Consider the following 17,923-nt stretch of genomic DNA (forward strand, 5'->3'; position numbering starts at 1 on the left):
AAGAACAGAATAAACTGGTGAACATAATAGAATCAGGGACATAGAATGGGAGTGGATTGATAATTCTCAGGGGGAAAGGGGTGTCTGTGTGGGGGGTATGGGAAGAGACTGGACAAAAATCATACACCTATGGATGAGGACAGCGGAGGGGAGGTAAGGGCAGAGGGGAGGGTGGGAACTGGGTGGAGGGGAGATATGGGGAGAACAAAGGAGAAACAATTGTAATAATCTGAACAATAAAGATTTATTAAATTAACAAGATAAAAAGAAAAGAAAAAAGAAAAAAATAAGTTTTAAAGAAGAGAATGAATTATTTCACTTTTAATTTATAATGCAATGAATATGAATTTACAAGGTAAATTTCCAGAATTAATTTGTTAGGTCATTAAGCTAAATGACTATGACATTAATGGATATTTCAGTCTCAGTAAAATGAATAGATTTCGACCTTTATGTAACCCTGAAAGTACTTCTATTTGGTATGAAATAACCACCTGATGGACGAGTTTCAACCATAAAACTCTACATTTTTTATTGTTACTGTACAATAACTAAAAATTTCTGAATTCTTGTACATTATGGGATTCAGATCTCGTAGAAGGTACGTGTAGAAGAGAGCAGAACAAGCACAGGTCCTTGATAGGAATGCTGAGCTTGAAGGCTTGAGTCTCCTCTTACCGTTTGAATGATCTTTCTCAGTTTCAGGAATCACCTTTGTGAAATAGGAATGATATTGCTATCTCCCGGGATTCGGAAATGGCTAAATGAGATACACTCCTTACATTACAATGCCAATAAATGTCAGCTGAATGTAAATTTAAACTCATCAAGAGTCTCAAAAATGTGATTCAGCTATCCCATTACTGATGTTATATAGTAAATTTAGAAGAGAGGGCACATATTGAGCTATTTACTGATTTTTATAGAAAGAGCCATTGGATACTATATTTGAAAACTTTAAAGATGGAGTGACTCCAGCCAACCAGTACTTTCAAATCTACCCAGACAATTTCTGAAGAGCTGTTACAAAACCGGCTGAAAACTCCCAAACGCTGGATTCTTCTTTTTTTCACCTAGATACTGTCAACTTTCTCCTTCCTTAATTCTGGTAGTAAATAAGATAACAACAACAACAAACACATCCAAAAGGGATGTGACAGACCAAGACTCTTAAGAGATACATTTTTAGGGACATTTTTTTACAGGCATTCATTCAAAAACAAACCTGTTTTCCAACCACACCCCAGCAAAGTATTTTAAGATCCTTACATATTTGTTGTACTCTCACTTAGGGCCAAGGTACAGCTCTCATTTCCAAGAAGAATCCTGGTTTTTTTCACATCAAATTTACTGTTCTTCCTGAATCCGAAGTCCCAGCCACAGATGGTCAGCATTGTCCCTCCTTCCAGAGGGGCACTAGTTGGGAACACCTACAAGGACAATATAGAACTTAAAACCCCCAATACATTATCTTTCATATGGGTAGAAAACAAAATACGTTTGCTCAGATAGTCTAAAATTCTTGCGTTTTCCTACTACCTAAAAATTTAATTTTAATTAAAGAAATAATGGTCAGCCTGGCTGGCATGGCTCAGTGGTTGAGTGTCGACCTATGAACCTGGAGGTCATAGTTCGATTCCCTGTAGGGGCACATGCCGGGTTGTGGGCTGGGTCCCCTTTGGGGGATGTGAAGGAGGTGGCTGATCGGTGATTCTCTCTCATCATTCATGTTTCTGTCTCTCTCTCCCTCTCCCTTCCTCTCTGAAATCAATAAAAATATATTTAACAAAATAATGGTCACAAACGTCAGAGTATCTGAACATTATAACGATCTGACATGCTGCTCTGGTTGGTGTGGCTCAGTTGGTTGGAGCTTCATCCCATGCACCAAAAAGGTGGCGGTTTTGATTCCCAGTCAGGGCACATACCTAGGGCAGCCGATCCAAGTTTATCCTTTCTCCCCTCCCCTCCCCTCCCCTCCCCTCCCCTCCCCTCCCTTCCTCTCCCCTCCCTTTATCTCTCTCACTCCTTCTCTTTCTCCCTCTCCCCTCCTCCTCCTCCTCCTCCTCCTCCTCCTCCACCTCCTCCTCCTCCTCCTCCTCCTCTCCTCCTCCTCCTCCTTCCTTCTCCTTCTTTCTCTCTCTCTCTCTCTCTCTCTCTCTCTCTCTCTCTCTCTCTCTCTCCTCTCTCTCTTAAATGTATGGAAACATGCCCTCAGGTGAGGAATAAAGAAACCCCCCAAAAACAAACAAACAAAAAACACACACATTGTTTTCAGGCAATCCAGAGACAGGACAGAGAGCAGACTCAGCGTGGGTGGGAATGAAGGGCTTCTGGGGCTACTCTGAAATGAATTCGCCTTCTAGGAGACCTCGAGGCTAAAGACGACATGCTTTGGACCCAGACTCCAGACTTTTATGCTTAGAACTCTGATTATTACTCCTTCAGGGGCCTCCATGAAACTGCTCAAAACACCTTCATGAGCCCTAGAAGCCAAGTTCCAACATATGCCTTGGTCTGTGTGCTACACTCTGGTTGCTACGATATTCCCCACCCAGAGAAGAAAGGCACACAGTAAAAATATCTCTTTTGATATTTAGTGTTTTCAGTTGCATTCAGCAGCTTTCATAATATCAAACACATGGATGGTATTCAATACATATCTGCCATTTATTTATAAATCATCTACTACGTGCCAGGTAGCAATGCATGAATAAGTGAATCTATTTGTTTTACTTGTTAACTCACATTTATTATTGGTTTGCAACTTTTCTATTTATGCCAGTTGGTTAGTTGATACACTCAGCCTTTAAAAAAATGATGTAATATTTAACACATTCAATATATTATTTGTATTAGAAAGAGATGAGAACAGAACTGGAGAGAGCCCCAAATGTGATCTGCATTGTAGTAATGTTTCTAATGACCTCTCTTGGCATTATTTTACATCTCATTGCTAGGACTGTTCCTGCCCCATTGTTCAATGTTAAATAAATAAAAGGTCCATTTTATTCTTGCAGGTGTGTGAAAAGTAAAGTTAAAATTTATTAATAAATACATTTATCACATGACCCAGCAATCCCTTTTCTGGGTACCTACCCGAAAAACTCTAAAATATTTATTTCCAAAGATTTTGCACCCCTATGTTCACTGCAGTGGCCAAGACATGGAGACAATCCAAGTGTTCTTTGATCAAGGACTGGGTAAAGAAGATGTGGTACATATATGAGTGAACACTACTCAGCCATAAGAAAAGATGAAATTCTGCCATTTGTGACAACATGGATATACCTTAAGAATATTTTGCTAAGTGAAATAAGTCAGTCAAAGCTAAGAACCATATGATTTTACTCATATGTGGGATATAAAACTGAAACTCATAGACACAGACAACAGTATGGTGGTTACCAGAGAGAAGGGGTGGGGAGGTTATTAAAGGGGGAAGTGGGCCAAATATATGGTGAGGAAAAATGATTTGACTTTGGATGGTGGGCAAACAATGCAATATACAGATCATGTATCACAGAAATGTATACTTGAAACCTATGTGATCTTATTAAGCAATGTCACCCCAATAAATGACTAAGAGAGATTTTTTTGATTCATGTAACACACACACACACACACACACACACACACTCACCCCAAAAAAACTTTGGCGACTGTAATATAAGATAGCATTAGGCTCTTAGGAAGTCTATAAGATAATGGTTCTTAGACTAAAACGATGAAAACAAAACACATTTCCAAGTTAAAAATAAGCTTCTCCTCAGCAGGTTTGTGACAATCGAGAAAGGAAATGCTCTTTTGGGGGGTCATATTGTAAATTGTGCTGTAAAGTACAATAGTGGGAAAACAGCACCACTACGGAGACAACTCAGAGCTGTGTTTGTTTAAGGCCAGTCAGTGAAAATCTGAAAGCGATTCTTCACCATTTACAAGGGCTTTTAGCAAAACTCAAATTTGCAAAGGTTCCTATCCTTCCCACATAATAACTGCAAACCAAATTCTTAACTCACCTTGTTTCCTAACCCCCTTTAGAGTTAGTTTTAGCTTAATGCTTTCATGATAGCTATTTTACCCATTAAGTCCATTACACAGTTGTGCCTTTCTTGAAAACTTACTTGTCCAAGTCTAGCCAAATGAGAACTGCTAGAAAAAAACTATCTGTTTATTATTATGTTAGAAATCCAGCAGGAGAGACTAAGACACCTAACCCTCCGGGACTTCCTTCAGCCTGAGGCGGTCACACAGCAGCTGCTCCCTCTTAATGAGGCTTCCCCATAAAAAACAGCTGCCAAGGCTGGGTCCCCCCCGCTGGGTCCCCCCTTTCTATGTAAAAACTGAAGTCTGTCACTCTCCATACATCATGACTTTCTATATAAGGCAAAGGGGTTGGGTGATGATTTGAGAAAAACCACCGAGAGGTGTTCAAATGGTGCAATGGAATTGGATATTATAAAAACTTGGCTAGACAGTTAGGTTTTGAAAGAACAGCTCTACTTAGCTTTTCTCTCCAGGCTGAAATACTAGAGGGGGCATCCGAGGCTTTTCCCTAAAGGAAGGAAGCAGTATTGGGCTACCCACCCCTGGACAGAACCAACAATGGGTTGGCAAACTCTGAGTTCTCCTGAAGGGCACAGAATCTCTGTGGGAAGGAAATGAGTGTCCAGCATAAAGCCACATGGGCCGGGTCTCCCACCTGTCTGAACAGGGGAAAAACAGCTACAAAAGGAGCTAGCCTCCTTTCACAGGTGAAAATGATTCAAATTATCATGTTTTCAAAACCCACCAAGATAATACACGAGAAAGCTAGAAACAATAATAAAAAACCCTTGGAAAATTAAAATTTGCCATGTACCAGTAATGTAAGATATGAACAATAAGGGAAACCAGGTGAGGGGTATATAGGAAAACAACAACAACAAACTTTGGAAAGTTATACTTCGTCTCTTTAAAAGGAAAAAAGTCACAAGTATATTGGTGGCAGTGTATTGAGTGCATGACCCCTGCCCCCGTAAGATATTGCTGTTGCTTCTTATCTGAGTCTTATGATCAATTAATAAACTGTTTTGTTGTCTCAGTGGGATTGAATTCAATCCTACAAGCTCTGACAATTTTATCCTGATAAATTCAGAATATATTGGAAAGTGCTCTTCCTTTTCTAAAGCACTTCACATTGCTCTTTAAGTACAAGATCAGACAATAGGTTAGAAACAAAATAATGGGCTTTCAAGTCTGAAATCTGTCACACGTGGAACTGCCAAGAATTTCAGCCACTGAACATCATGTACCTTGAAAAGCAAGTTAATTTACATTTATTGGAAAGTGAAATCCTATACATTAGCTGGGTTTTGTGCCTCTAGAATTTAAGACAGATAAGAAAAAGATGAATAATCTGTCTTATTTTTGTTGCAGTAAGAATGTTGAATGTCACGCTCTGGGGCAGCATGAAATCTTCCTAACAGCTATGAACCGAAAGGGATTTATGGGCTCAGCTGCCCTCCTTCCCTTCTAACCATACAGCTGAAGCCGCACTGACTCATGCATGAGGCGGAATTGCCAACCAGAGTGTTGGAAAAGGAAAGGTGAGAGGAGGTAGCCTCACACATTAGGAGAGATTTTTCTGGTTTCAGAAAATTCTAAAATGTTTACTCTGTTTTTAACCATTTTCATATGGCTTTCATGATGAATAAAAGGAAGCACATTGGGCAAAATTAAGTGTTCTACATGTACAGGTTCTCAACCTGCTCTTTATTTAAAACAGCAGTGTGGCTATTTTTGAAATAAAATCATTACGATTTAACTGTAATGTTTAACTGTGCGCGCGCGCGCACACACACACACACACACACACACACACACACACACCACTGCTCATATCTCTTTCACGGAATAGTTGAGCTTAGTTTTCTAGTGTCTCAAATTGCCAAGGCTGTGTGTTTAAAAAAAGTATAAAATTACATGTAGTTTTAAAAGTATATTAAAGAACAACAAAAAAGCATACATAAACACTACAGTATAGATGTTTTTTTCACTATCTTCTAGTTTATTCTCTGGCTGGTCAAGCTAAGTCTTAATAATTATGTCACATCCAACAGGAAGTGATTTGGTTTAAAACTTAGTCACCCCACACAAACCGTGTCCCAAACCATAACTAAATGAAAACAGCTACGCACTTGGGGGCAGTTCCTGTTCTGACTTGTACGCTTTGTTTACTTGGGCTTGAACCAGGCAACCAAGACCTTTAACTTGAATCTTTCACAAGGACCGCTTACTAAAGTCCAACTGTTCTTCATGCAGCAGAGAAAGTACACACCGGGTCCTCACCGGGGAAGTGTTTTCAGGCAAAACGTGTTTGGATCAAGACATCTTTTAAAAGTGCCAGGGAGATTTTCAAAGTACCAAATATATACTTAAGAAACTAAGGCAGCAGAGAGAGATGGCGGCTACAATGCCATGGCTGAGGTCCACCGCTAGAAGCTAAATTCTCTAGCAGGACGCACTTTGATCTCATTTGAGACTCTATCTCCCCAGTGGCTAAAATCGTGCCTGCTGTGTAGTATGTAATATGCATTCAAATATTTTTGGAGTAAATTAAAGAACGAAATGGCTCACAGTGTAGATTTTACTATGGTCAGCAGCTGCACATTTATGGCTCTTCCAGGACCTTGGAGAGAAGGTGCACAGCCACCCCTGGGAGTTTACCATCTTCTTGCCCTGGGAAGTAACCTCTCATCTCACCTGTGATGAGACAAGGCCACCATCTCCAGAGTCAGACAGGAAGAAACCTGTCCTGTCTGCCCCAGAATGGCTGTGATCTCTAGCTTGCACGGCTCGGTGCAGGGTTGCGGGTTATGCCCTGAGCAGACCTCTGTGTGCGGTAGAGGCTCACGTCTAGGCACCTGGCAGATAAAGTAGGTGGTGAGGACTCAGAGTGGGGGAGTCAGGAGGGAACAGGCCCCAGTGTGAGGAAATGGGGAGCTAATTTACATGGCACTAAGGGAGAGCAACTGCCCAAGGAGAAAACCTACGCAGTGAGTGTGAAGCAGGCGCTCAGGCACAGGACTCTGGGGATGTGCCCAAATGCCACCCTCAAGAAAAAACACGGGGCAGATGGTGCTTCGGCTGGTGTCTCGTAGCTCAGCGAGCAAACTGAGTTTTAGAATTCTTTTTCATTAGTGGGATCTGTGCTTACCAAAAAGCATATTGATAGCTGCCAGCGATTCCTACCTCATAGACTGTAGGATGACAGAGCTCTTGAGTCCATGTTCCGTTGGCGCATTCCTCCAATCGCACACATTTGTCATGGCACCAGCCACACTGCACAAAGGGAGGGGCAGAGAGGCACTGGCTGCAGGACTGGAAATGCTCACAGCCCAAGCCATTCAGTGGGATCTTGGTGATCTGTAAAGAAAAGTGATAGAAAGAGCTTCCAGAAAGTTTGTTTGTTTGTTCAATGAAAACTAAATATACCAAAAATACACAGGTAAATATAATTTTACAGAGCCTACTGGAGATAACACCTATGTGTGCAAATCACGTAATAATGATTACGTGATTAGAGTAAAAGGAATCAAATTCCTTTCTTCCCTCTCCTGCAGGCATGTATGTGACAGAAGTTACCATTATGTCCAGTGAACACCAACACGGCCATGCGATGCTAGCGGTTCTACTTAGTAGAGACATTTTGCTCTGTGTGAAACAACTTTAAAGTAACAAGAGTATAATTAAGCATCTGGAAAGCACACTTGAGCCCCCAGGAAATTCTAAGTATGTGTACATATCATTCTGGCATCAAGATGCACCTCCTTCTCTCAGAGAAAATGGGTTATTGTTTGGCATCAAATTCCAATATGCATTGTAGGATCAATCTGCCTGTACTAGAGTTCTTACCTTAGGATTGTAATACTAATTTGGTCTGTTTGTTTTTCTCATTGAGAAATACAGGAGAAGAGGAAAAGTATATATTATGAAGAGGATCTCCCTTAGCTGCTGTCTTCCCGAAAATAAAAATTTAACTTGATTTCAGAAGATCCCTGAAATTCTCGAGAGGTGAATCCAAGACAAAGAGAGAAGTTAGAAAGACCCTCCTGGCACTGGCAGTAAATACCCACTCAGGAAGGACGGCATCCTGGCACGCCCTTGTGGAACAGGGCTTACCTTCTTCCCCGTGACAACCAATGTGTAGCCATTTTGGTTTAATGGGTGATCCACAATCATTTCTGGAGACACGGGGTGGGAATCCAGGCGAAAATTCACATGAGGTGTTGACGATCCAGATCTAGAAACTACAACCTGAGAAACAAAACAGAAAACACCTTTATTCCAAGAAGCTCAGTTTAAATAAAAGTGGAAAATGTGGATGATAACGGTAATAATAGATTTGGAGAGCTTGTGGGTATTTAAAGGGCCAATGGTTTATTTCATTGTAAATCAATATGACATCTAATTTTCTGCCTTGAAGACAATTCATCTGAACCCCCAAGACACGTTTCCTATGACCTTTTAATGGTGTCTAGGGAAGGAGATCTCCTAATCAGCCAGCACATGCAGACAGATCTTCATGACTGCACTGGGAACTGGAGGAGCCCAAACTCTCCCCTGAACAGAAGACCTCACTTACGCTATGGGGTTTCTGGATTATCTTATTTTACTAGAGGCCCAGTGCATGAAAATTCATGCACTGGAGCGGGGGAGGGGGGTCCCTCAGCCTGGCCTGCCCCGTTTCACAGTCCGGGAGCCCTGAGGGGCAGGAGGCTACCTGGCGATCAGGGGAAGGCGATGCCCCCATCACACCTCTGCTGCTGTCACTGCCGGCAGCACAAGCCTCGGCCAACCCTGGTTACCTGAGCCTCGGGCGTCCCTGGGCGGCTGGGCAGCCACCATCCAAGACTTGCCTGTGCCTTGGGCACTGGCTGGGCAGCCACCATCCGAGGCTTGCCTGTGCCTTGGGTTGGCCCTGGGCAGCTGGGAGGCTGAGGGGACTGAGGAATTCCAGAGGCAGGCATGTGGAGCAGCTGGGCCCGCCTGGGGGCGGGCCCGGCCTTGCCCCACACGTGCCGCCTCAGAGGGGCTGAGGGGACTGGGCACCTCCATCTGTGGCTGTGGGTGCTGCCATCTTTGAGGGCATGGCAGTCAATTAGCATATTCCCTCCTTATTGGCTGCGGGCACCGCCATCTTTGCAACGATGTGAGGGTCAATTAGCATATTCCCCCTTTATTAGATAGGATTATTTTTTTAAATCTCTATTGTTAAGAATTTACAGATGCCTCCCTTTTTTCCTCCCATTGCCTCCGTCCACCCAGTTCCTGCCCTGTCCCAGGCCTTCACCACCCTATTGTCTGTGTTCAGAGGTAATGCATATATGCATATAAGATCTTTGGTTAATCTCCTCGCACCCCGCCACTCCCCTCTTCCCTCTGAGATTCGTCAGTCTATTCCATGTTTCCATGCCTCTGATTCTATTTTATTCACCATTAGATTTCTTGTTCATTTATTTTGATTTTTAGATTCAATTGTTGATAGATATGTATTTATTGCCATTTTATTGATCATATTTTTTATTTACTTCGCCTCCTCCTCCTCCTTCTTCCTCTTCTTAAAGAATACCCTTAAATATTTCATGTAATACTGGTTTTGTGGTGATAAACTCCTTTAGTTTTTTTTTTTTTTTTTTTTTTTGGTTTGTGAAGCTCTTTATTTGACCTTCAATTCTAAATGATAGCTTTGCTGGGTAGAGTAATCTTGGTTGGAGGTCCTTGCTATTCATCACTTTGAATATTTCTTAAACTCCCTTCTGGCCTGCATAGTTTCTGTTGAGAAATCAGCTGAGAATCGTATGAGCACACCCTTGTAGGTAACTAACTGCTTTTCTCTTGCTGCTTTTAAGATTCTCTCTTTGTCTTTAACCCTTGGCATTTTAATTATGTGTCTTGGTGTGGGCCTCTTTAGGTTCCTCTTGCTTGGGACTCTTTGTGCTTTCCTGGACTTGTAAGTCTATTTCTTTCACCAGGTAGGGGAAGTTTTCTGTCATTATTTCTTCAAATAGGTTTTCAATATTTTACTCTCTCTCTTCTCCTTCTGGCACCCCATAATGCAAATGTTGGCATGCTTGAAGTTGTCCCAGAGGCTCCTTACACTATATTCATATTTTTGGATTCTTTTTCCTTTCTGCTCTTCTGATTGGGTGTTTTTTTTCTTCCTCATATTCCAAATCGTTGATTTGATTCTCAGAATCCTCTAATCTACTCTTGAGTCCCTGTGAATTATTCTTTATTTCAGTTAGTGTATGCTTAATTTCTGACTGGTCCTTTTTCATGTCTTTGATATCCTCATTAAGATCCTTGAAAGTCTCACTAAGTCCTTCGAAGCTATCATTAAGACCCTTGAGTAACCTTATAACCATTGTCTTGAACTCTCTATCCTATCATTTGCTTGCTTCCATTTCTTTCATTTGTACCATGTTTCTTTTTCTCTGCATTTTAGCTGCTTCCCTGTATTTGTGTCTATGTATTAGGTAGAGCTGTTGTGTCTCTTGGAATTGGTAGAGTGACCTTGTATAGTATGTGTCCTGTAGGACCCAGCCTCCCCAGTGACCTGAGCTGGGCACTCTAGGTGCACCCCTGTGTGGGCTGTGTGCACAGTCTTGTTGTAGTTAAGCCTTTATTGCTGTTGCCATCACTGGGAGGAATTGACCTTTAGGCTAATTGGCAGTGAGGACCAGCTGAGTCTAAAATGGAAGACCTGCTATGCAGGAGACACCTCTATGGAGCAGGACTTGCTTCAGTGGGGCTTTGGTGCTGAGTCTGCCCCTTGAGTGTGTCGCTTGAGGATGTATAGCATTGTAATCTGGTATGTGCACCAGGTACACTGGCTCTGGGGCCTCCTGGGAGGTGCAAAGTTAGCCACTACCTGCAGCCACCTGGCAGGAGCTATAGAAAGATCTGCAGATGACTGCTACTTGTATTGGGCTAGGAAGTGCCCAGGCGAGGCCCAGCTGTGAAGCAAGGCAGGTGAGTCTTGGGCATTTTATTGATAGTTTTGGGGTACACTGACACCAGCTGCTGCTTGTTTGAGAGATTTTAGAAAAGTCTGAAGCCTGAACCAGGACAGGCCATTCATATGGAAAACCAGCTGCAAACAGCTCAGGTGGGGCTGCAAAATGGATGGGGCAGAGCCTCAGAGAATCTCCAGGGCAGAGCAAACAGCATGGGCTATGCTGGTGGAGACTCAGATATGGCTACCAGTCATCTCTGCCACAGGAGAAGTCCCAGTACAGGAACAATGACCCCTGCAAGCACCCTCATCTGGGAGAAAGCTGCCCCCAAGTTCCTGCCTCAGATGCCAGATAATCCAGTTTCTTCCCTTATATCCCTGGGTCCCCCAAAGCCTCCCAGCTATAGCTCAGAGGGATCGAGGCTGAGTAAGTTTGTGGCCCTTTAAGAGGAATACCTGGGTCTCCAGCAGACTCCGTGTTACTCAGCCACAACCTCTGCTGGTTTTTACAGCCCCAAGTTATGGGGATGTCTCTTCCCAGCTCTGGAACCCTTACTCCTCACAGGGCAGTTGGTATCTGAGGCTGAGAAATCCCTCCTGATTAAAAATATGGCACACATGGGTGTCAGACCAGCCTGTTCTGTGCCCCCACCCCTCCTGCCAGTTTCAATGTGCTTTCTTCTTTACTTCTCTAGTTGTAGGACTTCCATTCAGCCAGCTTTCAGATGGTTCTGAATGATGGCTGTTCTGTATTTTAGTTGTAATTTTAATGTGGTTGTGGGAGGTGGTGAGTACTGGCGTTTACCTACACTGTCATCTTGGTTCTTCCTCCTGGATTACTTTTTAGTCTATCCTTCTGATCCTCCTGACCAGGCAGCTTCCCTTGACATAATGGGAAGCATACTGGATGGGGATTCTGGAGACTTGGATCTAGTTCCAGCTTTGTTACTTTTAAGCCATATTAATAGAACTTTTGAGGTCAAAATAGGCCCTTAGCTACTTTGAAATGATGTGCTGTCGTTTTTATAAATAACTAGAGGCCCAGTGCACAGATTTGTGCACCGGTGGGGTCCCTTGGCTTGCCCTGCGGGGATCGGGCTAAAACTCGATATCCCCTGAGGGGTCCCATATTGTGAGAGGGTGCTAGGCTGAAGGACCCCACCGGTGCACAATCGGGGCTGGGGAGGAACTGTGGGAGGGCTCCATGGCATGTCTGGCTGGTCTTGCTCAGTCCCGTTCAGCTGGACCCCAAGAGCAAGCTAACCTACTGGTCGAAGCATCTGCCCCCTGGTGGTCAGTGTGCATCATAGTGACTGGTCAAATGGTCGAACAAACGGTTGGACACTTAGCATATTAGGCTTTTATTATATAGGACTAGCAGCCCGGTGCAAAAATTCGGGCACATTGAAAGGAAATTAATTAGAAGAAATATTTTAATATTGCTATTCACTCTTTATCTATAATAAAAGTGTCAACCAAATTTATAATTAATAATGACAGATCAAAACACACGCGTGAGATTGGCGCCAGCGAGAGCTTTATATGTATCGTGCATGTGTGTGTCAACTTAGCCTTTTATATATATAAACATGCTTAATTAGACCTGCTTTCTGATTTAGCTAAACTTTTTCCAGCCCAGTGAAGCACCCCAACTTCCCTTTCAGGTAATTGTCAGCAACACAGCAGTAAATATCAACATGAAGCAGATTATTATTGTAGATCACGCAGGGAGAACAAAGGGTAAAATATTTAACTGCAGCAGTGTTTGACGCAGTGAGAAAACCTATAGTCATTTTTAAGGTCCACCATTTCTTACTTCTTTTTAGTCGGGTCAAGTTTCTAAGCTTTCTAAATCTCCATTTTCTGTAATGAAAAGAAAATAGGATTCTTCTGAGTCTCCTATCTACCTACTCCAGGACTTCTGTGAGGATCAAATGAGATGAGGCATGGGAAAACGCTTCACAGACATTTGGTTAAAGTGTAAAATGTTTAAAGCAAGTTGTGTTCCTGGGCTGAAGAAACTGCAAGGAGGCTAGTCACTAGGGAGAGGAAGCTGGGCGTTGCTACATGACGTCATTACACGGCACCCACAGCCACAGTATCTGGGCTGGGCTGGGCTGTGGGCAGCATTTTGTGCCATGGGTTCTTGGCAGTGTTGGCTGCAATTTGGTGGGCTGTTGCTCCGGGGTGGTGGCGGGGCCTGTGTCCCACTTGGGGGAAGCCGAGTGTTGCTTTGTGGGCGCCAGGTCACAGTGCCGTTTGTCTGTGCAGATTGCGGCAGCTCCTGTGTTGAGTGTCTGCCCCCCTGGTGGCATAGCGACTGGTTGAATGGTCAGATACTTAGCATATTAGGCTTTTATTATATAGGTTTGTTCCACCATATGTTATTACTTGGATTATAAATAAAGTTCTGCTTCTCAGCCTGGTTTTATAATAAGGCCTGATGGTTTTAACAATGCCTTGCAAATGAAGTTATCAAAACTGATGTCATTCCTGCTTTCAGGTATTTCTAACTTGGAATGCTTATCAGCTATATAATGTTCTTCTGCCCTGTTGCTATAACCCAGTAATAATGAAGTCCTGGGGTAAAATCAGGATGACTATCTGAGATGAACACTCAGACTTTAGGAGAGTTTAGAGGTGCTCAGAGAGACTTTCATTCTTATATGAGGGTGCAGGAGGCTGAGCATAGCTCTGAGCTTAAAAATGACGGTGAGGGCAAAAGGAGACATATGTAATACTTTAAACAAACGAACAAAAGAAATAAAAAACTGACTGTGACATTTCCCAGCATCTCAAACACCCTTTTAGGTTACATTGAAAATGTGAACAAGTATGGGCATTTTTGAGACTAGCATTAGTTAAATGACTACTCCTTCTACCTCTGTTTTCTCATCTTTAATACTGGAATGAAAATTGCAGGAGTAAACAACTGCTTAGTTCCTAACAAACACATACAACATATAAATGTTCTGGGGAACTAGTAGTAAATTATTTTCTTAAACACAATGAAGGAGTCAAGTAGCCTGAAAAAATTTGGTAAGATTCCCAAAGTACCCAATTTGCTCCTAGAGACTGTAGATAGTGAAGCTAACCAAGCTCTCACAGAGCCATAAAAGTTAAACATCATGACATTCCCCCCTAATATAAGTTCCACCCCAAACATTCAACACTTTCAAAACATCTCCATTAAGCAGGGTAGTGATATTTGCACAGAAGTTAAATGATGGATCAAAGGTCGTTTCATCAGGATAGGAAAGGATGGAAACTATTTTTTTATTAATAAATTTAGAGCCAAATAGGTATTTGTGACATTTGCAGTTAAAGTAAAAAGTAGTTTAATTACCAATCCTACCTCCCTCTGAGAGCTGGTTACAAGCAGACTATCTGGACACTAGACTTCGAAAGCTTTTATCCCAAATTATACAGATTTCAGTTATCCCATTTTCCAATCTTAACTCACCACCTCTTATTTTTCCTACCCCTTACCCTCTTTTTTCATAATTTCCTGATTGTTGCCAATTACTTCAAACTGAAAAGAATAAAAACAAACAAAACACTCTCTCATAACAAGTCAAAAACAAAAAAACAAAACAAAACATCAGTTTCTCTTATTACCCTGACTCTGTTCTCTGCCTCATTCTGTGCTTCTCACTTCACTGAAAATTATTCATCCCCATGAGCATTCCTATGAATATTTGCATTGTGTCCGACTCTCCTGTATCTTCCATTTTATTCAGACCTGCTCAGTAATGACCACCTCCTTGTACCCGTTTTTCTAATATCTTATTGGCTCTTTTAAATATCATTTCCCGTGTTTATAATAAGCAACCTTTTCTTAATTACTAGGCCATCATCTTTGACTTTATCAAATATCCGAAGCCCATCCACATATTCATTTCTCAGAAAGGATTAACCTTTCTCTCTCTTTTCCTAAAGAAGCTCTTTGCACCTCTGGAACTTGAGTAGATTGATTCAGTTAAGACTTCTCTCCAGAGAGCACCATATATGTGGTATTTTCCTAACAGGTAACAGCCAGGCATTGTGCTGAGTGCCTTAAATGTGTATATATATATCCATTTAAGTAAATATATATATATATTTACTCCTCACAATAATCCTACAGGGTAGATACAATTACTTTCCATAAAGAAAAATACAACAACAATGAAAGAAAATACAACAGGTATTTTTAGCTGGAAAGCATGAGTCAGGTTTACAAGGAGCTCTAGCTAATGCTTAAATCCCTGTGCTTGACCTCTCCTTAAACACTTAACCAATACACTCCTGGAGCACCAGAGTAAACACCAATAAAAAGCTTCAACTCTGAGCTCCTAAAAGCCACTCATGAGTCAAAGCATTAAAACAAATTTCACAATATATTTGCCTTGCTAAATACTCCTTGTTTCAGTAACTTTGGCTGCACCAGTAAGTGTGCCTAAGGAGAAAGAGTCCACATCTATCCACTGAGCCAGACCGGTTAGGGCTAAGAGTCCACATCTAAAAAGATGGCACAGGGGAAACTTGACCAGCACAGCTGGCGAGCTCTGCTTTTGGTCATCAGCTAGGATGAGTGTGGCTTCATACAGAAAATGGGATGAACCCGAGAAGACAGGAAGAGTGGGTGGAAAGGTGAGATGACTGTTCGGAATTTTGAGCAGAGGTCATATCACAGATGCAAATACCTTTTTAGTTGATCATTAGCCCCTTCTCTGCAGGGATAGCTAAAGCACAAAGAATGCTTTTCTATAATTCCACACTTTCACTCATCGCCCAAATTCTAAATAACTGAGTAACCACTTTAACTCTCAAAATACCCCCGAAGCAATGTGTGCAAAATTAGGAGTCCCCTTTGGTTGTTAGAGAGATGTTTCTAGGGACAAAACAAAATGTAACATCTAAATTTAATCCTTATGAGAAATCACTGGCAATCTTAGGACAATTAATATGAAATAGAAGGCTGGAAGTTATCTTTTGAGTTTCTACTGTGTTGACAACTAATCTTTAGTGTTTAGTTCTCAGAACCTTTTTCTTTAATGCTCTTGAAAATATAAGACTAATACATTTGGAGTAGGGAGGAATCTGAATTTACTTAACTGTTGTGGCTGTGACCTCAAATTATCTGGGACAGGACATGGGGAAGGAACATATGTAAAAGTCAAAATATCCTTTGTGGCAAGGTCCCAAAATTCATAAGCCTGAGCAAAGTAATTTGTTGGGGGAAAAACAAGTTCTTTAAAGGGTAGGTAATGAGCTTCTTTTGGACCCATACTGCCAATCTCCATTAGGATATGATGAACCAAGAGACCCATTACTGACAAATTAATTAACTAATTAATTAAGAAACGATTTTTTAAAAAAGACTGTTAATCCAAAAGAAAATAAAAGACCACTGTATGGTAAATGGGAATGTGGGCCCCCTTCCCATGCTCCAACTCCCCCTCCTACCCTGTGGTCCGCATAGTGAAGGCCCTCAGTAAGGGGACTGTGAGACCTTGGTAGCCTGGCCAGCGTCTCAGTAAAACAAAGCACAACATCTCTCAAGATCTAAAAGCACGAACTCTAATTCTAAACACCAGACTTGATGAACAAGTTCACACTCATCCTTCCTGTTTGTTTCTGCAATTTTTGCACCTCAATCCTATATCTTCTTATTTTGACTTTCTAGATAATAGTGTCTTCTCTCTCTCTCAATCTCTCTGTTAATCCTTACCCAAGGGTATTTTTCCACTGATTTTTAGAGAGGGTCGAATGGAGAGGGAGAAACAGAGAAATATTGATGTGAAAGAGATGTTTCAATGGGTTGCCTCCCGCACATGCCCCAACCAGGGCTAGGGATTGAGCCTGCAACCCAGGTACATGCCCTTGACCGGAATCGAACCCCAGGCCCTTCAGTCCGAGGACTAACACTCTATCCACTGAGCTAAACCAGCTAGGGCTCAATCTACTCTCTTAAGATACTCAAAGGCAACCATCCTTTGATCATTTGTTTTCTTTTTTTGAGACTTCTGTTTTCCTTTCATTGTTTTTGGAGAAATATTCAACACCCAGACATGGATTTACTATAATTTTGTAAAAGTGTGAGTTCTGTTTTCTGTCTTGTTTTAGTAATTTGTGAGCATTACTTAGGCTGGGTAGATTCTAGGCTTTTTGGAGTTGTATTTCAGGCTGTTGTTTAAATGCAACTACACATAATAACTCTTCAATCTCTTTCCAGAGCAGTGCTTATTAGCTCAGAGTAGAGCCCCTCATTGGATATAGTCTTATTGGTTAATGAGGAAAATCACCAAAATAATCACTCACATGCACCTGATTTTTTTTACGCTTATTAAATTTATTGGGGTGACATTGCTTAATAGGGTCCTATAGGTTTCAAGTGTATATCAGTATGATAATGATCTGTATATTGCATTGTGAGCCCACCACTCAGTCAAATCATCTTCTGTCACCAATATTTGGCCCTCTTTACTCTATATCCTCCCCACACCCTCTTTCCTCTGCTAACCACCATATAGTTGTATGTCTGTGTCTCTGAGTTTCAGTTTTATATCCTGAATACGAATGAAATCATACAGTTCTTAGCTTTTTTTGAAGGTCTTATTTTGCTTAGCATAATATTCTCAAGTTCCATTCATGTTGTTGCAAATGGCAGTATTTCATCCTTTCTTATGGCTGAGTAGTATTCCATCCTATCTAATAAAAGAGTAATGTGCAAATTGACCATCACTCCAACACACAAGATGGCTGCCACCATGTAGTCAAAGATGGCTGCCTCCATGTGGACACAAGATGGCCACCACAAGATGGCCAGCAGGGAAGGACAGTTGGGAGGGATCAGGCCTGCAGGGGAGGGCAGTTGTGGGCAATCAGGCCAGCAGTGGAGGGCAGTTGGGAGGGACCAGGCCTGCAAGGGAGGGCAGCTGG

At 42.0% G+C, this 17,923-nt stretch overlaps 1 protein-coding gene across 1 annotated transcript in view; it reads right to left on the reverse strand.

The window, feature by feature from the left end:
- The window catches only part of MET (MET proto-oncogene, receptor tyrosine kinase), a 158,739-nt gene that overhangs the window by 51,732 nt on the left and 89,084 nt on the right, over positions 1-17,923 (reverse strand). Inside the window, exons 4-6 of the mRNA XM_054725928.1 lie at positions 8,164-8,298; positions 7,234-7,407; positions 1,270-1,430 (exon numbers count right to left, since the gene is read on the reverse strand). Coding sequence (XP_054581903.1) covers positions 1,270-1,430; positions 7,234-7,407; positions 8,164-8,298 — 470 coding nt within the window. The remainder of the gene's footprint in view (positions 1-1,269; positions 1,431-7,233; positions 7,408-8,163; positions 8,299-17,923) is intronic.

This window comes from Eptesicus fuscus, chromosome 14 (assembly GCF_027574615.1).
Source record: "Eptesicus fuscus isolate TK198812 chromosome 14, DD_ASM_mEF_20220401, whole genome shotgun sequence".
Taxonomy (NCBI): Eukaryota; Metazoa; Chordata; class Mammalia; order Chiroptera; family Vespertilionidae; genus Eptesicus; species Eptesicus fuscus.